Below are 20,461 nucleotides of genomic sequence, written 5' to 3'. Positions count from 1 at the left end.
GAAGACAGCAGACTTCAGACTTCCTGTGAATATTATCTTTAGCCTGAGCTGACACACACGCATGAGAAAGAGCAGTTTAACTGAGGCAATGGCTCTTTTGATCGGGAACCCTGCCTGATGCAGGATAAGGTCAAAAAATGGCTTCATACAGGCCACCAAAGAACTGTAGCCTGATTAGCACCCAAACGTAGAAGCACGAGATTGAAGAGTTGATTTTTTGGCTCACTAATAATGGTCTTTAAAAGCATGTCCCACCAACAGACTTCCATTCTCAGTAAATGGGAAGCATGAGTTTTAATACAAAGTTATGTTAGTTGTGGTGCCAAATACGACCTTCTGCTACTGTTTCCTGTGGGTATCGTGACTTCCCTGACATTGGTAAGGGGCTGGTTATCTCTTCCTCAAGTTTTGTCGTTCTGTGTGGTGACAACAAAAGTGCTCATGTTCTGAGGATCTAATAGAGTCTAGATGACAGCATCAAGGTGGCATAGGAGACCAGATGAGCAGGCCTTCAACTGAGAGCTCAGTCCCCATTAAGTCAAGATATTTCATTCTAATCTTGGCACAAAACAGTAGTAATAGCAACAGGGGGCTCTGCTTTCTTTTCTGAAATAACTATTGTTCCCATGGGTTTTCCAGACTGTCCTCCTTTAAATCTGGAAATGGTTTCCTGTTCTACAAAGAAAATATTCCTCCATTCAAGTGGATTTACAAGGGAAGAGAAGTGGTGGGGGGAGAACAAAGAGAAGGGATTGAATCCAAGAAAGCGTGCAGGAGAAAAGGAACTGAGTAAAGGAGCACAATAGGGTTCATTCTTCCAACTTCCTATGCCACCTCCTTTGCTTCTTCAGTCCAAATAACCTAGGTGGGCTAAATAAAGTAATGCCATTCAAGATGGAAATTTAACTGAAGCCTGAGCATTTGCCATTGTCAATGTTAAGCATTGTTCATGATAACTATGGCACAAACTAAGGATAAATCTATGTAGGAGAAAGAGCAGCCTGAAACGTGACTGTTTCCAGCATGTGAAGAGGCAATAGGACATGTCAGTACTAAACAAGCAGTCATGTTTCTCAAGGCATGTTTCTCTTCCTCTAGAAGACGTTAAAATGAATTAATAAAATGTGTTAAAACTGAAGCTCCTACGCACAGAAATATGTTCAGAAGAAAATGAAAACGTTACTTCTGACGTGACCATAACAGAACAAAAAAGGTCTTGAGCTACAGATGTGCCAGATACTGGAATGGGACTTCCACTGGAGAAGTTCATTTAAAAGAAACTTTAGTGCTGTTGATACAGAAGAGCCCCTGCAGGACGGTAAGAATTAAACACAAACTGAAGTCAGAACAGCCTTTCACAACTAAGGTGTATTTTATTTATTCCTCTTAGTGATATTCCATATAAAAGACCATTAACTTGATTTAAAAGCCCTAATAATAAATCCTCTGATGCAGATGTTTCCTGTACAGGAGGCAAAATCTTCAGCCATGTAGAAATAGTTTTTGACCATCATAATCCTACCTAGATATCCTACAAAGAAAGGTGATTAATTCATAAATACTTTTTTTTTTTTTTTGTCATAATAAAATGGAAGTGAAGAAGACAGGATGCAGCAGCATCTTCAAGAGTAATGTGCTTTCTTTTACTACAGGGTTACATCTTCACTTAAGGTGTTTTTGTTTGTTTGTTTGTTTTTGTTTGTGTATGTGTGTGTTTTGTAGTTTTCAGAAATTATTCTGGACTTCCAGACTCTCTTCTTCCATGCAAGAAGTATAACTGCTGGTGTAATGACTTTCGTCACATTCACAGCAGTTACATATTTTGTATGTCATAATTTCCATTCGATAGGATTTCTTTTTGCTTATTGCTCCGAAGTATACACCCAGCATTTAAAGTTGAATCTCCCTATATTTGCTTTTTGACTGTACCTTTTCCTAATCTTCAACTGCTTTTCTGTTATAGAAAGAAAAATCAATATGGTGTTTAAAAAGAAATGTAGAAGAGCTGAAGAACTGGAGAGAAGCAGCTCTTGCTTGGCCATCTGCAGTTACTCTATATGCATTGTACATTGAAGATAGCTCTGCTAAAATGCTATTTTGCCTGTGCACAGCATACTAACAAGATGAAGAGAGATTGTGTTCAACTTGCACAGCTTCATTACGAAGCCAATGAAGTTAAGTAAACATTATTCTTGAAATGCAGGAATTTATCCACGTTTAAAGGACAGCCTAATTCTTTGAAAACCCCTGTGCTAGCCAGACACAAAGAGCACCCCTTATCTTGAGAAACCTGAGTGAGACACCAATAGTTTCCACGTGAGCTGCTATCAGAATTCAGGTCTTGTACCTATAATGAAGGGTAAGATAATGAATTATTTCTAGTAACAATAATCTATTCCTGCGATGCATACCATGAAGATCTCCGATATTAGCATATGTGCAGGTCATACACCTGTTGAAGGCACCATTTGCCATTGCCACAAATGCTGATTTTTCATTATCTTCTACAAAGGAACTAAGACCTTGTCCTCATGGGATGAAATTCAAAGCATTTACCTTATTGAAGAACTTAAAACTCTCCCCTGAGAGAACAAGTATGGAAGCTCTCACTGAAAAGAGAGAGTTAAAGCAAGAAATCAGAGCAGCAAATGGCAACGTATTCTGCTTCTGATAGTCGACTGGAAAGAAAAGGCTGTACTTTGGGCTAGAGGCATGGCCGCGTGAAGAATTAGTCCTACCTAAGAGAATAAAGTGTTTCAAAGAATTTAGAAAGAAATAAAGATGTGAGAAAGAGGAAGCAGAATGGCCTAGCAGGAGCCGCAGCTGAACTCACAAGGTATCACACTGAAGGAGGGATATTTCCATTTCTTATTCTTCTGCAGGATGAGGTGCATGCACTGGGAGGCTTAGTCACGCACCCAGAGGGAACAATATCCAGTTCTTTTACTAAAAAAAAAACACAACACTTTCCTTCGTATTTGAACAGGAGCCTGGAAGCTCACTGGGGTGAGCGGGTGCCAAGGCCCAGCAGCGCCGTGCCCCCTGCTGCCGCCCCGTGCAGCCCCAGCCCAAGCTAACAAGTCCCACGGGGCACTCGGCGACAGCGCTGCCAGAGGCATCGCAGTTTGCATCCTCGGGACATACTTAGGGTCTTCTCTTACTTCCTGAGCCTCTGATGTTGTATTCTAATGGTATTTACAGGTTCTTTTAATGTAGTAAGATGTGTTTGTGGGTGCTTTAATTAGCAGATTGACATAAACAGGCATCTATGGCTGGAATTATTCATTAGGAGTTGGGTGCCTAATTTCCTTAGATACTTTTGAAAATCTCACCCCATCATGTTTAATTAAAAATGTCAGATGATATCAATACTCAGATGTGTCTGCTGTTAGTCTCCCGAGAAGATTTCCAAAATCTACTTCTCATTCCATCTGTTCCTGACAGAGGAAGGACTGACTTGGCCCATTCTTGAACCAAAACGTCAACAAATAATTTTAAAAGACTATAAACTGCAAATGATATTAATCTCCTGAGCAGGCTTCTGAAGCCTTACTTGGATACTGCGTGCTCCCAAGCATCTTGTAAGCTAAGAAATAGGAAAACAGGCTTTCTGCGAACTCCAAGGGAGAGCACGCTTCTTTTTCAAAAACACAACTTGCCTATTAGCCAGCAATTTCCAGATTTGCTAAGAAAACTGCTTCTCCTACAGGAGGGCCACAAAGCAGTTCCTTCTACAATCACACACATGTGCTCCAGGCATGTACGTATGCACAAACACATCCAAGTAGCCTCACAGCCTCACTCTCTCGGACAGACATCCATGAGGACAGCCTCTCTAGCACAGTCATTTGTTTTAGGTGAGAATTTGGGGGGAATTTACTACAGTTTTCCTCACAAGTTCCTGTATCTTCCTGCTGGTGTTTTTCCAGGTAAGAAATCATCAGTTTCCATGAGTATGACAAATCAGATTTTTTTCCTTTGGGAACTCAGAAGGTCTTTTTTCATGGATATGCCCCAGTTTTGCCAGATCTGCCAGTTCAGTAGCTTCAGAATTCATGGATAAACTTTATCCTCATCATTCATGAGCACATGGACGTGTCTCAGCTCTCTGTTGGTAAATCTAGGGCAGCTTTATGATAAAAAAAACTAATGTTCTGCCACTAGGAAGCTAGGAGCCTGTAAGACTGAACAAAATCTACTTTTCTATGTGCATTACTCTACCCTTCTTTCTGTTCTTCTTGTTCAAGTAATTTTATAAAATGGCAGCCAAAGAAAAAAAACAGGACATCAAATCAGTTCTCAGTCGCGTTAAAAATCTACATTTTATTCCTATGACACAACAAAGCTCAGCTGTACTTACTCTGGGCACAGGAGATGTCTGGGTACCTTTCCTTTGGCCACTAGTCTCAGGCGTCAGGTCTCGGTGGTCCACCTGAATGTGGCTCTCCAGGTCTTCAGCACTTTCAAATTTGACACTACACTCTGGACACCTCAGACTGCCACACGGTCTCTCATTCACCTCCTGCGGGGTCAAGCCCAGAGACTGTCCATTGGTGCTCCTGGTCATGCACCCAGCACACAGGCCATAGGGAAGGCCGTTCACATCCAATTTTACCAAGTCCTGCTTATTTCGGAACTCTTTCAAGCACAACGCGCACTTGTAGAGTTTTTGCAAGGCCTGGCCGTTGGGCGACGAGGTTGCAGAGTTTCCTGCCAATTTCTGCATGTGAAACGTCCCGTGAATTTTCAGCTCAAGCGTAGAGGTGACCGTCTGCATGCAGACAACGCAGCGAAACCCGGTGAGGGAGTTTCTGAGGTCGGGATGCATCTGGCAGTGTTCAATAAACTCCTCCTCGCTCTGCAGCGGCATTTTGCAGATCCGACACGTTCCCGTATCCAGACTCTTACTGTGGGTGACCTTGTGCTCGGTCAGGGTCAGGAGCGATGGGAAGCGTTCGCCACAGATGGGGCACATGTAGTGCTTCGCTGGGCCCCGGTGGGTCTGCATGTGCTCTCGCAGGCCGTTTTCTGAGAAAAAGGTCCTTGAGCAGATATTACACTTGTGGCTGCCTTTGATGAATTCCGCTTTCTTCCTAGAACAGTCATCCTCCCCGGGACGGATGTTATGATCTCTCAGGCGATGGTTCTGCAAGAGGACCTCCATGGTATAGGCAGCCCCGCAGATGTCACAGCCGTACATGGGCTCAGAAGCATCTACATCGTCCTCGCTGGCTTCGTGGCTGTTGGAAGTATCTGGGTTCTTCATCAGCATGTTCTGGATATCTGCCCCTTCCGTCTTCTTATTTGTTGGGGTCATGCCATTAGCTGTCCCATTCTCAGCGCTGGCATCAAAAACACAGTGTTTCTCCCGCAGGTGTTTTTCGAGCAAGATGATGGCATGAAACGCTTTGCTGCAAAACTTGCAGTTGTATTTCTTGCTGTGGGTTGTGATGTGGCACTGCAGCTCTACCTCCGTGCTAAAAGTCTCACCGCAGAAGATGCATTTGTGAGACTTTGATGGATTCCCCAGGTGACTGTGCTTCACGTGGATTTGGAGATCCACCTCCTTCCTAAAATCCCAGTTACAGGCTGTGCAACGATACATCTTCTTTTCATTGCTGTGCTTGACTGCCAGATGCACTTGGATAGATACCTTGGAATCAAAAACTTCTTGGCAAAGGGTGCAGTGATACAACACAAAAGTATGCATGTCCAACAAATGCTTCTGCAAATCATCCACCGAAGAAAACTGTTTGTCGCAGCTCTCACACACATAATGGGTTGAAGTTGTCATGTAATGCACGGTGAGATGTTGCAGAAGAGACTCCTGGGAATCAAAGTCTTCTTTACACTGAGGGCAAGACTGTTTCCTCAACAGCAACTCCAAATGCAACTTTAAATGGGTTTGAAAACTCTCAAAATTTGAGAACTTTAGATCACACTGATTACATGGGTATTCACCGTTAGACACTGAGTTTACACTAGCAGAAAGCCGTTGCCTTTTAGGGGAAGAGACTTCAACATCAGAAGAAACTGGACTCTGCTCTGCTTTTGACTTCTTATTGTGTGCCAGAGGAATGTTCTTGTGGTTTTCTTTAATATGCTTTGTAAGCTTCAGGATGGAGCCAAAAATGGGGGAGTTTGTGCAATAAGGGCATGAATAAACTTCCATAAAAGACTGTGTTGGCTGAATGACAGGGGAATCCAATTTTGAATTTCCTACATTGCAGTGAGTCTGCTGAATATGCTCAGTCAGGGTTGCTTCGGTCAGAAAGCCCATGGAGCACTGGTTACAGAAGAAGGCGTTGTTGCCATCTTGAGGGGTAGCATTTGGGCCACAGTGTGTGATACGGATGTGTTCCTGCAAGCTGTTGATGTCTGCAAACATCTCAGGGCAGTAGTTACAGTGAAAGGCAGAAATGTTGCTGAACTGCATCATAGGATAGGCATGGTTTTTGTGCACCTTTCTCACGTGTTCATTCAAGTTGTACAGCGTAGGCATGGAATCAAGGCAGATCTGGCACGTGTGGCTTTGCTGAGGTTTGTCTGCATGAATGGTCTTCAGGTGGATCTCCAGAACAGCAAGGCTGTTGAAGTCACGCTTCGAGCAGTATGGGCAGCTGTAAGTAACTTTAGACCAATTCTGGCCTTCCTCTCTGTCCACAGACCTGATTTTCTTCTGTCCTCTCAAAGGCTTGAGGGTCGAATCGGGGGTGGAACCTCTTTCCACCGAGGCGCTGGAGTCGGGCGTTGCGCTGCTCATGGACGCCACGCTGCCCAGGACGGGGTCAGGGCTGATGCTGTGGTTGCTGGAGTCGGGTTGCCTGTGGCTGTCCAAGTGGCAGTAGACTTCCTCCACTGAAGAAAACTGCTCTGGGCACATAGGGCACTTGTGTTTTTTGTTGGCATGGGCTTGATGAATGTGTGAGAGCAGCAAGTTTTCGTCTGAAAATACTTCAGGGCAATGAATACACTGCAAATCTGCCTTCTCGGAAAGCTGTGGGTGGCGTGTCATTACGTGCTTCTCCAAATCTTCAGTCTGACTGAATGTCTCTTCACAGTAATCACACATAAAATCATCCTTCTTCACCTCTTTCTCAGTCTTTGCCATATGTTCCTTGTTCTTTTTATGAGCTTGCATGTGACTCTGCAATGAGCTGGTAGATGAAAACCCACGTTTACACACAGTACACTTGAACGGTTTGCTGGAGCTGTGGGTTTTCAGATGAATTTTGAGGTGGTCGCTGCGAGAGAATGCGGCCTCGCATTCGTGGCAATGGTACTTTTTATCCCCTGTGTGAAGCTTTATGTGGCGATCCCTACTTCTCTTGTGCTTAAAAAGCCGGCTACAGTAGGTGCATTTGAAAGGTAGTTTGTCACTGTGGATCTGCTCGTGCCTTTTAAGGTAGCTCAGGCGAATGAAGGACTTATCACAAAACTGACAGGGATACGGCAGGCCAGTCCCCCCTTCCTCCTCCCCGATGCCGAGATCACACCCATCTCCTATCATCTGAGTGGGTGATGCAACATCTTTGCTGGAGGGAGATGAAGCCACCCAGGAGAGTTGTGGGTCGTCATCACCATCTGTAATGGGAAAGCAGAAAGGAGATTAAAAACAATTCCCAGTGCATCTGTGAAATAAGGACAAAGCTCTCAACAACACTATGGGCTTCTGCTACTACAGCATAAAAAAAAATCAACTCAAAAAAAAAAAAAAGAGTATCTCTTGAATTTCAAAGGAGGTTTGAGAAAGACAAATAAAAATATATTTGCAAACATAATTCACAGATATACAAACACAGAGTATTAATAAAAAGCGTTTTTCTTTAGCAGGTTTAACACCTGCTCACTGTACTGTAAAGCAATAAACAATGAATAAAGAAAGCAAAACACAATGTGCAGTGAAGCAATACAAACGTTTTGGAAAGCTACAGTATTAAGTGATCACCTGTGATTTTGTGGGTCTTTTTAAATGCTACATCGAGATGACTTTAACTAATGTCCCCATTAAACAAAATCCTTCAGTTCTGTCTCAAAACTGTAATAGAATTAAAGGCTGCTCAAAAGCAAGCAGATTCAAACACCTATGTGAAATAAAGCATCAGATCTGAGGCAGCTTGGCAAAATCAGAGACCTGCATCACTACCACATCCATTCACAGGAAAGGTAACGTCGCCTGCTTGGTGCAAAACCAACCTGACAAATTAAAAACAAACAAACAAACAAATAAACTAAACCAGAAATGATCACTGGAGATCTCAAGACATCACAAAACAATCAGCTTCAGGAGAAAACAACAATGGCTCAGCCCCTGCTTTAATGACTATTTCCTTTGCTCCATATGAGGCTTTGGAAAATATTTTATAATTTTAAATTACCAAAAAGAAACACAGGACCATCTCCAGCAGCAAAACACTCATTTTAGGAAAAATACATAAAGTTTTGGCAGCTCTCATAAACGGAGTTGTTAACGAGAAACAGAAGAAAGTTCAAATATCCTAATCCCAATAAATGTGGGGATGTTGAGCGAAGCACAAATGCCCCTGCTCTGATACAGAACTGATCCGTGGAAGGAAGCAAAAACAAAAGCCGTGTAAGCGGGGGAAGGCGCTGACCACACGTATATGTGGGGATTCAGAACAGAAAGCGGTTCTCCAGATGCGCTGTCCTTATAAAACATTTAGTGCTCCTACTTCAGCTCTCGCTGAAGCAAACCAATACACGCCTCCCAGCCGCGCAGGGGCTGCCCCACGCCTGCCAGCCCACGGCCACCGCTCGCCGAGCAGCACGTGGGGGCACAGGGGCTCGCGGGGAAGAGCTGCATGAACGGGGACATCACCGCGGCAAGAGGCTGGGCCCTCCGTCCCGCTGCCCTTGTCAGGGCCTCTCCTTTCACCCCCCGGACCCAGGCTCCCTGCTGAAGGCTCCAGCAGCGGCTCCAGCCCCGGGCGGCCTCCTTCCTGGGACGTGCGTGCTGGGTGCCTGCCCTGCCGCCCTCGCAGCCAAATTTCCTGCTCCAGAGCGATGCTGGCCATGAGGAACGCGCTCCCAGCCCTGAGCGAGCACCCACTTTTTAACACCCCCCAGCTCCTCGTGCTCGGCCAGCTCCTGAAGCACCAGCCGGGAGCCACGGATCTCCACACCGACCTCCCCAGCCTTCCTTCTCCCGGCCTCTCCGCGCGGCTGCCACAAAGCCCGGCTCCCCAGCTCACAGCCAGCTCGCCCAGCGCTCCTGCCCGCCACCGCGGCACCGCTCGGCCCCCGCCTGCCCCCGGCCCCTGCCCCGCCGCCAGCAGCCGCCTCCGGCCCCGTCCCCACGGACCCGCGGCCACGGCCCTGTGCGTGGCGGGCAGGGAAGGAGGGAGGGAGGCAGCCGGCTGCCAGCGCCTGGATTAGGGGCCCCGGGGAGGTGCCGGTAGCTCGGGGCTGGCTAATTCCCTGCTCTCGCCAGCTGGGCTCCCCCAGGGGCAAGGAGACAAAAGGGAGCACGAGGGGGATGCTGGGCCCGAAGTAGGGCAGCACATGTTGCGCGTGCTGCCGGCTCTGCCGGGGAAAAGAGGAGAAAAACAACAACAGGGGAAGGAGAGCGCACGGCCGTTGTGTTATTCACTACCCTGCCTTGCTGGCTGAGATTTGGATACTAAAAAACGAGCGCTTTGCAGGAACAGTTAGAAAAATAAACGCGTTTCATACATCCTGCCTTTGGCAGCCAGGCTGCCCGCGTCTATTGTGGGCACTGGTCTGCAGGGGAACGACTGCACCGGGGGAGAGCCCAGAGCACTAAAAACAGTTTTGGTGGATCAAGCTTCGGGGTTCAGCCGTACACTGAAGGTGCCAGGGCCAAACCCAGGTAACACAGGCCGGGCCAGCTCCTTCAGCTGCGTGACTTTACATGCGCTTGTGCCAGCCACTAAGTCGGCAAAATCAAACAAATGCTGTAGAAGTTCTCCTTCTGCTCTGAAACGAGCCAATCTACCTCAAAATGCATTCTAGCAGTCAAAGAACAACAGCCCCCCTCCAGCTGCTGCCCTTCAAACATTTGGGCTGTTCAAAAACCAAAACCAAAGGCTGATGTGATTCTGGGAGCGATGCACAAAGACGTCGCTGCGCTGCTGTCAGCTGGATTCACAACCATTAACATTGCTGCGGCTGAAAAGCAGAGTTTGTGTTAGAAAGGGAAGCATTTACACAGACAGCTGAAAGCAAAGATTGTCTCCTTCTGTTAGCCTGACTGAAAACCTTTCCTCGATTTTCATGTTTAACTTCTTTTTCTTGCACTGTTTGCTCATTCTTTGAGAGGTTAAAAAGAACTGGGAAGCTTTAAGGCCCAGGAACAACCCACCTTGACTTTCTCACAAACAAGATACTAAATTACAAAATGCCTAAAACTGAAGAAATTAGGAAAGAGTCATTATCATTAATCTCTTTATTGAATGAAAAATAGCCCTGTTAATTTTACCTTGCCATTTTAACTTGAAGAAAAGACCTATAATGAACTGAGAAGGAAATTCTAAGGTGTTTTACCAGAGCAATATTTTACTGGGAAGATATATATTAGATGTAGTGTGACACGTCTGGCAATGGCGGTTAGAATAATAATTCTACATTAATGCAATCAAAGGAATGTAGCAGAATGAGAAAAATCACTTTCAAAAAGGAGATTAAAGTCATTAAAAATGGCTAATCCTGCAAAGTGGGACTGTTCTAAAATAGAGAATCACATGGCTGGAGCAAGGCTTTTGTCAGTTGCGCATAAGAGAATGAAAACAAGTATTAAAAGGAGAAGAAAATTCAATAAAAAGTTTAATTAGGAAAAAAATAGCATTGAGGAAGCTTCAGGCTGTCAGTGGTTTTCAGGATGTATGTGTGGGTCACGAAGCTTAAAGGGCCAAAGTTGATAATCAATCTCCAAGTGGTACAGTAATTTAGCAACTTAATGTTCAGCACGTTTATGGGACTGCAAGCATTTATCATCATCACTGAGGAGCTAATTCCAGCCTCAGCGCATTCAATAAATGTATTTTGCCTTCTAATAAGAGCAATTTGGCCAAACTGCAGTATAAATCATACTTCATTCTCTGTTTATCTTCCAGATAACACGAGCCAGGTTCAGAAATATACACATGAAGCTAAAAGAAATAAAATCAAGTCTTAAAAAAACATGGTCTCTTTTAGGACAGAGACATGCAGCACATCACAGATCGCCAGATGCGAGCAGCGCTGTCTCCTCAGCATACACCGATGGCAATATATTTATTATTTCAAAGTTACATGTATTTTGCTAATAGAAATCAAACAAACGCAACACAATTTCTTAAATACCCAGGGTTTGGCCAAGGAGACGACTTCAGGGACTCCCCTCCTGAGAGGACAAGAAGCCACAGAGGGCAGCTTTGGGAGGTGCTCCTATTCTGCCAGGTTTGTTCCTCTAGCACAGAGCTAGTACCCCAAAGCAATAGCTTCATTAACAAAAACAAGCCCCAAAAATCAATTCCTGAGGAAAAGATTGCTGTTCGATGTAAGTTCAGATTCCCGGTTCTTTCAGAGCCCCTCCATGACACCTAAGCTAAAACGCCCAAAACACTCACATTGCGTTAGACAACTGAAAGTTGGTGGAGTTCTGGCACCCCCCAAAAAAGTAAGCTCCTTTCGAAAACAAACTTGGTATCATGAGACATGCTCACACACTGTCTGTGTCTCAGCTCCTCACGTCCGTGGTAGGGAAAAGCCATCTGCTGCTCAAGGGCAAATTGTAGGGCTTACTTCTGCATAGCTGTGAAACCCCGAGACATCCTCAGACAGAAGGCCTGATAGAAACACTACCAATTTCAATAATTATTATTATCACAGACGCTTAGCTACAAGAATACAACACCAAAATTGAGAGAAAAGGGCTGAGAAATCTTCACTAGTGGTTATAGCAAAATTTGAATTGCTCCACTACGCATTAACGCCGAGGATAGATCATTACAATGGATTATGGTAAGAACCTCACACAGCATACGCTGTTCATTTACACTGCAGTGCTGGTGTGAAATAATGCAAATCAAGTTTACATACCAAATGTTTTAAGTTTCAATGTTTTCAGTGCACTGTAACAGCTTTTTCCTTTTTTTCTTTTTTTTTTTTTTTCTTTTTGGAGTGTTTAGCCCCATTTTCCTGTATGTTTCTTGCACAGAGAAAACAAAGTAAATATTAAAAAATTGCACTAATATTCCAACCCCAATTTTGATGCACAAATTGGCTTCACCGAATGCTTTTGCTCTTTGTCACAGGAGGCAATGGTGGGCTATGAACCACCAGCTCTCGGGGCAGCGATGGCATTTTGTGCCGACACCGCACCCGTCGGAGCAGCACCACAACCAGGTGGCTGTGTCTGAAACCCGGCGTGCAGGAGCACTCCAACGCGCCTTGCTAAACAACAGAAAAGGGCTTCTACAGCTTAGAATTATCCCTACAAAAACATCACGTAACTAGCCCCAGAACTGGTCAGCCCATCCTCACTCAGGCATGAGAGGCACTGGCAGCCCAACTGCCCCGAAGGGCTCCATATGCAACTCGGGAACATCGGCTTCTTCACAAAGCATTCCTGATACCTGCCTTATTTCAAGGCACTCTTGTATTTATATATATATATTTATATGGATATTTAATACTCAAAGTGACACTGACTGGGGATAAAAAATCCTAGGAGGTGCTAATAGAGGGGGCACTGCTGGCAGCTCTCTCGTGATCACAGGCAGAAGGCAGCGGTACCATTGGCACGCTCACACGGCAGGCGTTTGTGGTGCGCTGCATTACCAGCAGCTACCGACACTTTCTGCAACTTCCCAGCTTTGCACTGCCTTTTTTAAGCAAGGTTTTTAAAACAGAAAGGAGGACGTCTGGCTCAACGGAAAATACATATAATCTAATTTTTCTTCTCATGAATAGAGCAACTTGGTATTTAGAATACCAAACCAGCACAAGATGTCGCGCGGAATTTCAAACACGAAATTTGCCGGATGTCTGCTGCAGATAAACTGTTACACACAGCCAGCTTAAACCTAGCTGTCTTTGTTTAAACCTTTCTTTTGTGATCAAAGATGCATTTAATTAGTCTATTTTTTATGCTGCAAGTTACAAGAACACAGAAGAATGTCCACTGAAGCTCAGCTGATACACAGAAACTTGTTAATTCGGCGTTGCCCATCCTGAGCCCTGGTCTCCCATTAGCAAGGATGTCAGGACTCAGTAGTGGCCATCGATAGGATGAGACGTAATTCAACACAGATGATAAAATCAGAAAGTTACTTTTAACATTGCTGCTCTTACATCAAACAGCCTGTATTTTAGAGGTAACAAAAATTAATCTCTCACTAAATAAGTTATTTCTCACCTCGGTAAATGGCATAATAAGGGGTGGAGGAGAAAGTTTTATGTTAGATCTAGGAATAAACGAAATGCTTTCAGGGTTGAATCACTGTTTTTCTTTACTCCCTTTGGAAAAGCAGCAGATACTATATTCTGCTGTGCATCATGGACTTGGGACTGAAAACAGCTGCACTCTAATTACATGTAAAGTGTACCAAAACATTCCTTTTATCACAGACTGTAAATCTGTTAGCATCTGTCTCTCCTTTGTTTCTTCCACAAGATACAAGCTTGTTTCTACATTTTTCTCACCTGTAGCGGTGATTAAAATTCATTATAAATGAAAGGAGTGAACACTAAAACAAGTTCCTCTGTGTACAGTTCTAAACTCAAATTAGAAACAGCTGTTTGCTAATTCATGCAGTGATGTTTTGTCGTGCTCTGTGAATCAATAATAACTCACCCTATTTCTCCAGAAATGTTAGGATTAGATGTAGATTTTGCTTAGCCGTTTGCTCTTCAGAAATGCTCAAATACACGATCTGTCTTTTTTAAGCAAGATTAGAGGATGATACCGGCAGAATCATCAATGAATTAACAGGAAGATCTTAATAGCTTGCTGCTTGTGCTTACCCTGCTTCCTAGAGGGTCCTGTGCCATTCTTGCCGGCTTTGAGACCTACAGAGCATTTAGCAAGAAGGCTTTTTGTAAGGCGGATGTCAAAGAGCCAGCCTGTATTGGGGTCACATGCACGCGTCGTGGATGCGGCAGTCACACAGAGAGCACTACGAAATCTGAGGTTGGGCTGCGACACGCACAGCTTCCAAACACAAGGAATGACAAAGCCCTTAGGAGAACAATCCAAATAGAACAATTATTGCTTATAATAATTACTTATAAAATTATCTGTAATAAATGGCAGTACTTAGGCTAATTGTTAGTCCTATTTCTCCATACTGACTTAGCCAGAGCACAACCTTCAGATGACCCTACTGGCCCTACAGTCACACAATTACATTCTGCACTTCTTGCTACTGGACGCCAACATCTATCATGATTTCAACACCAGATTACACAAAACAAAGAGACAAGACACAGTGGTTAAGGGCTTTGCCTGCTTCATTTTTGTATCTAAGCCCCCGGACGCAGGCTGCCTTTTGACCAGCCGCGGTGGCTGGCTCGCAGCGCCTGCGCTCGCTGCCGCAGAGCTCGGGCATCCGGCCCGGGGCGGTGGAAGAGCATCACCCTCCACAAAGCTCTGGGCCATACACACGAGGGAAGTCCTTTTCTCAGTTCTAAGTGAAGGGGTGTTTCCTTCCTCCTGTTTCGTTGCTGTAAGCAGTAACAGGGTGCTAACTGCACAGCACAAACCCTGGTGTCAAGACTCGGAGCCACTCGTGGAGATGCGGCCAGCAGAGCCCTTCTGGTGGGATGAAGCGAGACTTCCAATTCCCTGACTTTCAGTCCGGCTGCTCCTGAACACAGCAGGCACCTGCTCTCAGGCTGTTCAGCCGAGTACCTGTGGGGTCTGCCAGCCTCAGGATCTGCCCCTCGGTTCACGCCTTGGCTGAGCATCAGAAAACCAGCGTAGCCTGGAGAAGCTCAATGAACACTGGAACCAAAATTAAGAAGAGACGGACTTTTTCTCCACAAACTGACCAAACCAGAGTGATTTAATTGAATGCTTTACTGTGCTCATTTTCATGTCTCTGAATTGTACTTTCAAGTGAAGATTAAGTCATCAATTACAATCCATTAGGCTCATTCATGAAATTCATTTCAGGGTCAGGTTCTGTGCGGTGAGCAGGGACCCTGGAAGCTGACGGGGGCAGGCAGTGCTTTCCGCAGGATACTCAGCTTGGGCAAAGCGAGCCGGAGCTCGTTTTGATGGCGTGGGCAGCAGATTGGAGGAGCAAGAGCCTTTAAAACTGGGGCAGTGGCAAAGTAGGACAAAAAGAGTGCTGCCAAGCCCTCTCAGATAAGCTGCTGTTACTGCTAGGACAAATGCATGTCTACTACTGTGCTGGCAGGCAATAGCAGCGCAGTGTTTCCACTGCTGCAGAGCTCCGTTCCAGCTCCTTGGCCACGTATCAACTACAAGCCGAAAGAACCACGAAGGGGGAAAAAACTGGGTCCAGACACCACGACTGCTCTGCGTCTTCTGGGTCAGGTCACCAAAAGCGCCTGCCTTGCTAGGATGGTTTTTGGTGAGGAGATTTTCAACTGGATGCTACACAGTGACCTGGCCTCCTGCCATCCCCGCCTTTAACGTAAGAAAATTCTTTCCCAAGACCAGATTTTTGCTCCTAAATGGGTATTTTCCACCGGTGCTCAGTAGAGGCTATACTGATTGCCATGCTCCCAACCTGAGAAAAACCTCATGTTTTAAATCGCAGCCCTGCACAGGACTTTACTGCCAAGCTTTCCGGCCTGAGGAATTTAAAGCTGGTCGTATTATTAGAGCAAGTTGCAGGGGAAAATAAAACCAGCTTGTTAAGTTAGAAAGAGCGGGCTGTTCCAGGCTCTCATTTTGATCTAGGTGGGAAAACTGTGACGCACTTACAAACTTAATAGGTTGACGTTGGTGATGAATAGGCCTAATGCTGAAAAACACATGTTGGCTGAAATTACTCAGCAATAAACAAACAGTAAAAAACAACAACATCCAGATCTTGTGCTGCCTTCAAAGAACTGGGGAAGGAAAATCAACAAATTACATGGGACTGGCGGTATCAAGTAACCTGCTTTATAGTTACGCATGCACGTTATTGGTCTGATTTCCAAACGTGTTGTGCATTCACATCGACCCCACTGAAATCACCAGCAACGGCGGCTGCCGAACCCTCCCGAAAATCCAGGCGATGAACATTAAACCTAGCCAGATTGACGCGGAGGTGTTTTCAGAAAGGCGCACACATTCCCCATCCCCTTTATGAATTCAGGGCCGGGATCTCATGCAGACGCGGTGCATGGCAATGAAGAGGCACTTGTGAGCCCGCAGCTCGCAGGCCGACGAGCAGCAGTAGTTATTTACACAGCTCTGCTCTGCGCAGCTCCTCCAGGCCTTCACCTGGCCACATCCGAGGGGGCTCCCGTGCCTCAGAGACCCCCACAGGTATGCCTGCAGCTCAGGCCCTGTCCCACCCCGGCCCGGAGACGGGGTTTGCTCCAGCTGGGCAAAGCTCCTGCTCCTCGGGGAGTGCTACGGCAAAGTACCATTAGTTAAGACCCTGGGCTTGCTACAGTGAACAAGTTTTTTTTAAATATTTCATTTAAAACTAAAAAAGAAGACCTGCAAATGTAAAAGCACCCTGTTGAATACTGAGCACGTTCCTGAGTCTCGTTTGGTTAAACGTGGGTGCTGAATCTGTTTGGTGTTTGGGAGAGGCCTGAGGGGAATGGCACTGAGGCCGGAAAGGAAGCTCTCTGCCTGTCAATACCCGATAGAAACAGCTGAGAGGTTTAAAAAGGAAACAGCTATAGATTTGGGGCTCTGCAAGATGAAAGCCAAACCGTGTGGCTTGCCTGGGAGAGGCAGGTATTCCACACTGCATGGTAACACGGCTTCTGTGCCACTAGCAGCAAGCAGTATTTTAAACAGGAAGCGGCTTTTGGAACAAGGCAGCAAGCAGAAGTGTTGGCCACATCCCTGCTCCCCTGCACCAAACGTAACATGTGAGAGGCCTTTCGGGCAGCGACCCGGTGCCTGTGAGCTGCCGACTCGCCCTGCACCACAGCACCAGAGCTCTGTGGGCTGTGGGGCTCTGCCAAGCGGTGCCCGTGCCACAGCACCGCGGGGTGACGGCTCACCAGGAACCCTCTGCTGCGGGCACCAAGCCCTGACGGCCGCCCACACCGTGCCCCATCTCCTGCACGGTGAGCCTGCAGAGAGCTTTCGGCCCTGTCTGAGTTCTTTAGGGGCTTCTGAGGACGCTGGCCAGAAGACAAGAGCTCCAGAGAAGCCCTCCCACAGGATCAGCGCAGGCAGGAGGAGCACAGGCAGGGGCCGGCAGCCCCAGTGCCCTGCCACACGCCTGCCGAGAGGCGCACAGAGCCAGCAGCCACTGCCCTCGTGCTGCAGGAGCATCGCCCACGTCAGCCCAAAGCACGTCCCACAGCAGGACGGTGCTTTCCTTGGTTTCCCAACAGCAGTGGTGTCCTCCCCTCGAACTGCTTGACATGGCTTTAGGGGCTGGTTGCCTGCACTCAGATATCCCTGCTTCACCCGGGAACGCAGATCTCCTTCTGACCACGTGCTGCTGGTTTTTTTCTCTCCTTCCTGTAAACGTGGATTGCTCAATTTATTCTAGTTAGTGACTGTCTCCGTGTCTCCTTGGCCATAGACACGGAGAATGAATTTGTAATGAAGGAAGGTGTAGGACACAATTATTTGTTTAAATGGGATTAGAATTAAGGTTGGAGTGGGCACTGAATCATCTCTATTTATCCCTGAAGAGGAGGGCCAGCAGACATTTGGCACTTGCAAATAAACACCTCTTTCCCCACCGCCCCTCCCAAACAGCACTCCTCCCACCCGAGAGCACTCTCACACAGACATCGGCACCGATATCACCGAGTTAAAGGGAATGAAGGGAAAAGTTGTGTTGTACCTTCCTCCCTCACTCTACCCACATGACGCAGAATGGTTATACTCACAGCGAGTATCTGGGGATGCTAACAGAAGGAATGAGAAGGCAGTGGGGAGACAGGGTGGATTACCTTAGAGGTGCACCTTGGTACTGCAGGAACTGGAAGCATTCGGCTGGCTGTAGAGGAGTTCACTGAAATAAGAAGCGGATGGCAGCTGGGGGCGGGCGTTTGGGTGGGACTGGCGCCCAGCAGAGTTGCAAACCAAAGCATTAACAGCAAAGCACGAAAGAACAAAATCACAAAACCTCTCGTTTCAGAGAAATCAGGTGTCTGAGGTTTGATAGAGACATGGGCACCTCCAGAACCACATGTGCTCAAGAAATGCTCTCCAGATGACTGATGGCTGGAAACACCACCACTCCCCGAGTCAAGTAACAAGTTGGTGGTGGTGGTTACCCAGATGTGAAAAGGTTGGGTACCTGCCCCTAGATCTCCAGTGTGGGATGTCTTATACTGTGTCCCGTCTCTACTGTCCTGAGGAGTCAAAACAGTAACTGCAACGTGTATAAAACACGCTGACTGCTGAGGAGAAATGCCACTAAGCTGGACACTGAGTAGGGAACTGAGTAGGGAACGGAAATGTTTCTGGAAAATAGAAAACCATTGGTTTCATAACCCATGGGAGGAGTTTTAAAGCTCAGACTAGCTCCACTTACCCAAACCCTACCATCCTAAATACCTACAAATACTGCAAACTCACACCTTTAGCCAGAATAAATACTTGTGACACTGAATTCTATCCTTTCCATCTTACACTCATTTCAAAACACAGATGTGTGAGCACCAAGAAGCATGCGAGTACCAACCCTGGATCCCATCGAGACTTTGTTATCCTTCTGTGTTTAAGACAGGAGAGCAGTGTCTGTCTCCTGCCAAAAACCAGAAACTCCACCTCAGTCGTGGAGCATCCGAGTATAAAATTAATCTTCTGAGTAGTAAATATTCGATTAACATAATGCAGGAACTACATGACTTGAAAATAATCTACTTTAGAGGTCAGGGTCCTGGATCACTGAGAGCTGATTCTTAAAGATATATAAGACTCTAAAAACAAACCAAAAGGTTTTTCCATTGACTAGGATTGCCACACCTTCCACCTTTAGATTTACAATGACAATAACCGCGAGGGCAGGAAGCTTCCAGCAGTGTGTCTACCCGATGTCACTGTACTCAAGCTAAGAGTGACTCCACCAGTTCTTCGGCTGGGCTGAAGGTACTGAACCTGATGGGATTTTTCCCTCTCTGTTGCTCTGTACCCAAACATCCATTTTCCAGCGCGGGGGCAAACAGAACAGGAAGCAGAGGTGTGGGCCCTAAAGGAGGAGCCACTATCAATGCCCAGGAACACACCATGTCGGCCAGCTGCCCGACTTGTACAAAAGCATTACAAAAGTCAACCGAGCCAACAGTTTAGAGTTTCCCTCTATTTTCCATCTTAAACTGTATTATTACCTTCCTAATGGCATTAGAGAAGCTTCCACTGCAGCCACGGAAAGCAGACAGCCCCTAACAGATTCCTGTCTGAATTTTTGTGCAAAGTGTGAGCAGGTAACAATATTTACCATGTACAGTAATTATGAAAAACTGTGAGATTGTGTAATTATGTATTTTAATTACATGATCTGATTAGCTTTTTTAATCACTTCATAAAAAGAAAGGAAATTCACCGAGGTTGTCAGAAAGTTAATAAAAATAAGGTAATTCACGGCTAAGGCTCACCATGGTGCCTTTCTAACTACTTCCTTGCTACACCCCACTGTGCCTAGGTATTGGAGGTCAACTATAAGTATTAATTTCCTCACTTTTATTAACTTTGGTGACAACATCCATGCTCTTTTGGCATGGTTTTTTTTGGTTGTTGTTTGTTTGTTTCATTAGGAAATGTTTTTCATTTAGCTGAGCGATATTTTAAGAGGCGGCAGGCTCTTCAAAACCAGCAGCCTGATCATCTGAAGCTCTTCACAAGAGGAGCCTTGCCTGTCCCTGTCCCCATCCCCATCCCCGTCCCTTCCAAAGGCAGCCCCGTGGAGCAGTCACTGCCACCCGGTGCCACACGAGCCGTGCCAGCAGCCTGCCAGGCCCCAGCAGCTGAGGCTGGCTGGCGATATTGGTAGCTCACGCTGAAGCAGGGCCCTTGCCGTGCACAGAAGTCATCCCAGCGCTGCAGCAGCAAGAAGGAAACCAGCCCCTGCAGTCGGACGGATGGCAGCAGGCAGCTGAGCCCAGGGCCGCCGAGCAAAGAGGTGGCAGCAGCAAAAGGCACGGCTCCTGCAGGAGCCCGAGGTGCAGGAGAAGAGGTCTGCCTGCTCCAGGCCCAGAAATCTCCCCAGAAATCTCCCCAGCATGCACAGAGAGCCCCTGGGAGCCGTCCCGCTGCACTCACGGGCTGGAAGGAAGGGCCGAGAAGCCTTCTCCTGCTCCCGAGGCAGGCCAGAGCACGTGTTTCAGCTCTGGAAAA

At 46.4% G+C, this 20,461-nt stretch overlaps 1 protein-coding gene across 8 annotated transcripts in view; it reads right to left on the bottom strand.

The window, feature by feature from the left end:
* Positions 1 to 20,461, bottom strand: part of ZNF423 (zinc finger protein 423) — a 209,438-nt gene that overhangs the window by 87,846 nt on the left and 101,131 nt on the right. For 6 of the 8 annotated variants that reach the window (XM_027467192.3, XM_072043759.1, XM_072043760.1 and 3 more), the window contains one exon: positions 4,361 to 7,584. In XM_027467192.3, coding sequence (XP_027322993.2) covers positions 4,361 to 7,584 — 3,224 coding nt within the window. Of the gene's footprint in view, positions 1 to 4,360; positions 7,585 to 7,948; positions 8,076 to 9,147; positions 9,183 to 20,461 lie in introns of those variants that run through there. The other 2 variants (XM_072043766.1, XM_072043765.1) reach the window with 2 other exon arrangements.

Source organism: Anas platyrhynchos, chromosome 12 (assembly GCF_047663525.1).
Source record: "Anas platyrhynchos isolate ZD024472 breed Pekin duck chromosome 12, IASCAAS_PekinDuck_T2T, whole genome shotgun sequence".
Taxonomy (NCBI): domain Eukaryota; kingdom Metazoa; phylum Chordata; class Aves; order Anseriformes; family Anatidae; genus Anas; species Anas platyrhynchos.
This window is presented reverse-complemented; position numbering and strand designations above follow the sequence as displayed.